The following is a 4,701-nucleotide window of genomic DNA, read 5'->3' on the forward strand; positions in this document are numbered from 1 at the left end:
CTCCGGCTGCGGTCGGCGTTGAGACGGGAGAGGGTCCCCTCTGTACAGCAGTAGCTAGTAGTCTTGTTTAGTTGGAGTGTTGTAGATTTTGGCGTCATGCCGGTCTCCGGGAAGCTCCGGGCGGGTGCCAGCGCCGTCTGTGGAGTTAGGCGACTCCAAGCTCGCGGTGGTCCATGGAGGACCTCGTTCGGCTCGGATCCGGCCATATCCGGTTCAATAAATCACCTGGGTTGGGCTTCCTCTTCTTCTACGACTCTCATCGCCCCCTGCTTCTCCGTCTGGCCGGCCGTGGCGGCGAGGAGGTGGAGCTTGGCAGTGCGGTGGACTGCGGGATTAGAGGAGGTCAGGGAAGACTGAAGCTGCAATTTGGAGAAGAACACATGGCGGCCGGTTGTTGCCGCCATGATCTGTGGTCATGCAGGTGGCCTCTCCAGATGCCCTTGTTGGCATCGGTTCAACCTCCATCGAGGAGGCACTTCCATGGAGTAACGTTGGCGTTCAACACTCCCTCTACCCCAAGTGGCTTGATCCCCGGTGGTAGCGGAAGTGGCCGGCCGTGGAGCTCCAGTAGAGGCGGAAGACAGCAAGGACTTGATTGCGTTTCGTTTCTATTTTCTAAGGTCCTTTCTACAAAATATCGGGGCTATGTTGTAACTTTTACACTTTTAGGGCCCTGTATGAATATCTCTGTAACCGCCTGGTATTAATGCAGCTTGTTCGGGGTCGTTCTAGACCCCTTCCCTGTTCAAAAAAAAAAAAAGGACTAGACACAACTTACCGAGAAACTAGTGTTAAACCAATCGAGACACGTTAATAAGCAGGAGAATCATCAGCGCGGTATATGCCATTGTGTTGTGCCCCCCAAAACCCAGCCCCTACAACGGTTAACCTCTGCGGACGCACGCGAAGTAGAGTCGTCCTCCCGAGCCCGAGCCACCACCACCACATCGGAGAGCCCAGGTCGTCGCCTCCTCTCCCCCACCCCAGCTCGGCTAGGGTTCCCCACCTCCCCTCCCCTCCCCACCCCCGCCATGGACTCCGGCGACTCCGCCGGCGCCGGAGGCGGCGGCGCGGCCGCGGCCGCCGCGGCCAAGTGGCGGAGCGACGCGTCGCGGGCGTTCCAGTACTACCTCGACCGCTCCACCCCGCACGCCACCGGCCGCTGGGTCGGCACCCTCGCCGTCGCCGCCATCTACGCCCTCAGGGTCTACATGGTCCACGGCTTCTACATCGTCAGCTACGGCCTCGGGATCTACCTCCTCAACCTCCTCATCGGATTCCTCTCCCCCATGGTCGACCCCGAGCTCGACCCCTCCGCCGCGCAGGACGGGCCAGCGCTGCCCACGCGAGGATCCGACGAGTTCAAGCCCTTCATCAGGCGCCTCCCGGAGTTCAAGTTCTGGTACGGCCTACTCCTTCCTCCCCCAGATCTCTGCTCAGATCTCCCAGATCTGCCGACCTAGCTTGTCCGTATCTACCGGCCGTGATCTGCCGCCTAGTTCAGCCTTGCCTCGTGCAGATCGCTGCGGCGATCCTAGCTCACACGGGGCAGATTAGTTTGGGTTAACCGAATAATCTCTTTCCGCGACTCATCATCATTGTACTAGTATTAGTCAACTACGCCTCATTATATCTCTATATCTAGTGAATAAATGACCATCTTTTTACGTCTGTCAAAGCAACTGTGGCATTATTTCAACGAATCAAATTATCGTGAGGCAGTTCGTCTCGCTATTGTTGATCTACCAACATAGGTGAGTACAAATGCAAGTGTGCAGCTTGTCACCGCTGGTATAGTCCATGGATCACAAACTTGTGGTATTTCGAACTTGAGCTCAGCTGGTCCTAAGTCAGACTGCAAGTTAGTTAGTTACACGTCCTTGTCAATCACAACCACTGCTCAAGTGTGCTGTTGCATTCTAATTTAGCTTCTTAAAGCCATTGCTCCTCCTTGCTCTCTGCTGCTACCTTTACTGACTGTTCATGTATGGTCTACACACACCTTGGCTTGTTTGCTTTCATGATATGAAGGTAACTTTTGGCACGCCAGAATTCATAAACTTGTGTTGGTGAAACATCCATCTGTAGCTGGGGAATGATGCTTATCTTATGCTTATTTACTTGTTACTGTAACTGTTGCTTTGTGGTAAGTAGTATTGTAGGTGTGAGTTTTGTCTAACCTACTGTTGATAATTTGTGCATAATGGAAACATTGACATCTGGAAATAAGAAACACACTCCCTTGTTTGGTTGTCTGGTTGCTGCTTTTATCATCATAGAAATCAGATGGAGTATGGACCCTACCCCAAACATATCTCCAACAGATTATAATCATTATAGACTTCATCTTTCTCTCGACTTGTTCACCAGCAATCTAAAAGTCATGAATCCTGTTGCTAGTGTCGCTTGTCTCTGACTGCAGTTGAGTTACCCGAATAAATCGCTGTACCATATTATCCTTCTATATTTGTTGTCTGATCAAATCGAACCTTTCTTATTTTGGTTAGGGTCAAACGGGTTTTATTATGTCTATCTGAATTAATCAAAGTCGCTGGAATGCAATGTTAGGAAATTTCAGTGGTTCTTTAAGCTTTTCATTTATAGTCCATCACCCCTAGTGGCATTGTTGAGTTACGTGTTCCAAAATCGCTGAAACTTGCTGTATTGTAATGTTAGGAACTTTCAATGATTCTTTAAGCTTTTCATTAGTCCATCACCCCTAGTGACATTGTTGAGTTTACGTGTTCTATGACAGTAGAATTGGAACACGTCCATTATGATCCTGCAGAACTTTCATTAGAAGTCAGAAACTACTTTTTTGGTAATGTGTCTATCTGAGTTAATCAAAGTTGATCAAACTTATGGTAGCGCTTTTTAGTAACTTCCAGTAATTCCTTGAGAAGTGTGAACATTACTTTTCGGTGTACCAAGTTATGGATTGGTACAAGGCAGAACTTTCGGCTATGCACCTTAGGGGGAGAGCTGAAAGCTGGTACAACAGTTTCTTAGTGAATAGCGGACAGGTATCTTGGCAAGAGTGAATTCAAGAGATTGTAGAGAGGTTTTAGGTAAGAAATGTGGTTGGTGTAGTTGTTGAGTTTAATCACTTTAGGCACTGCATTGATAGTCCACCAGTAGTGGCATTGTTGAGTTTATTAAATGTTCTACGACGATAAAATTTGAGCACATCCATTGTGATCCCGTGAAACTACCATTAGCTGCAAGCTTTCTTATAGAAAGTCAGAAACTCGCTTTTGCTAGCAAGCATATCTGGGTAAAGCATGCACTGTGCGCTTCTCTATGTATGCAGCGCTTATATTTTATTCTGTTTTGCATACCATAATATTTGTTTGCCATTTCAGGTATGCAATCACAAAAGCTTTTGTGGTAGCTTTTGTGATGACTTTCTTCTCTGTATTCGACGTTCCTGTCTTCTGGCCCATACTTCTGTGCTACTGGATTGTACTTTTTGTCCTGACGATGAAGCGCCAGATCCTGCATATGGTCAAGTACAAATATGTGCCATTCAACATCGGGAAGCAGGTTAGTGTTTGCTGTTCAGTTCTGTTTGTCCACTGCTTACCATCTGGATAAGATCAATTCTTATGGGTATATGGGTTCTTGAGAATACCTGTCCGGGTAGTTGAATAGCATATTATTCAACTCCTCATCCTTTACTGTTTCATTCATCATAGTCTCTTTCCATCTGGTTCCCAGAAATATGGCGGGAAGAAGGGTGGCGCAAGCAGCAGTTCTTCGAAAGACTGATCCCAACCTACCCTGGTGGGAAGCAATGGAAGGGCGAGAAGATACAGTTGATGCTATTCCATGTGCTAAATACCAAGTGTAATACTTCATTCATATCTAGAGTTAGAAGGGCATTCACTTATGTTTCTCTGACATGGGTTCACGGTTTAATTTGATATATTTCAGTTAGAATGCTTCCTTCTATCAGTCAGTATATAGTGTGATTGATTCTTTTATGGGAGAAACCTTTCTGTTCGGCTGCTCCATGTTGCATCAATAATAATTGGTGCCGCAAGATCCTGGATTCAGCTCTATCTGAGCTGTTGTTTTTGGTTTTTTCGTACCTATCTTGGAGATGGAAGTAGCACGTGTATGCATCTTTTCCCTCCTAGCTGCAACATCTTATTCCTGGGCACCCTGTAATCAACACTAAATTGACGAGGCTAACTCGAAAGTTCTCATTCCTGTGTGCTACTTAGACACTTAGGGTGTGTTTGGTAGCCTGGCTCATCTCAGATTCTCTATCTCTTCTCATACATGTTGACCCTAACTTCATACATGTTGACCCTAACTAGGTTGGGCTGAGATTTTGATGTGTGTTTGGTAGCCTAGGTTGGTTGATACATGTTGAGTTGAGATGTTTGGTGGGTTTGTATGTGTTGAGATAGGCTGAGGGTTATATTCAGAAATATGAAATTACCAGGAGGTCCATGTTTTACAGGAGGACCCTTAAATAGAAAACGAAAAAAAGCAATCGGGTCCTCAGAACCCGATTTAGACGAAGCTCGGCCCGATTCCGACCAGCGTCGGCGAGCTTGAGGCGTGGTGCGGTGGCGCAGGCCCGCGCTCTTTCGTGGCGGCACAGCACGACGCTCTTCCATGGCGGCGCAGGTTGCGTGGATGTGCTCTTCCGTGGCGGCGAAGCTCGTGACTGTTCGTGGCGCAGGCCTGCGT

General features: G+C 47.8%; 1 protein-coding gene across 1 annotated transcript; it reads left to right on the forward strand.

Annotated features, from left to right (window-relative positions):
* Positions 1 to 911: 911 nt before the first annotated feature.
* Positions 912 to 4,055, forward strand: LOC127341383 (protein RER1B). Its single transcript, XM_051367219.2, has 3 exons — positions 912 to 1,402; positions 3,363 to 3,543; positions 3,718 to 4,055. Exons 1-3 carry the CDS (start codon positions 1,032 to 1,034, stop codon positions 3,766 to 3,768), a joined length of 603 nt encoding a protein of 200 aa, XP_051223179.1. The 5' UTR covers positions 912 to 1,031; the 3' UTR covers positions 3,769 to 4,055.
* Positions 4,056 to 4,701: the final 646 nt, after the last annotated feature.

The sequence above is a fragment of the Lolium perenne genome, chromosome 3 (assembly GCF_019359855.2).
Source record: "Lolium perenne isolate Kyuss_39 chromosome 3, Kyuss_2.0, whole genome shotgun sequence".
Taxonomy (NCBI): Eukaryota; Viridiplantae; Streptophyta; class Magnoliopsida; order Poales; family Poaceae; genus Lolium; species Lolium perenne.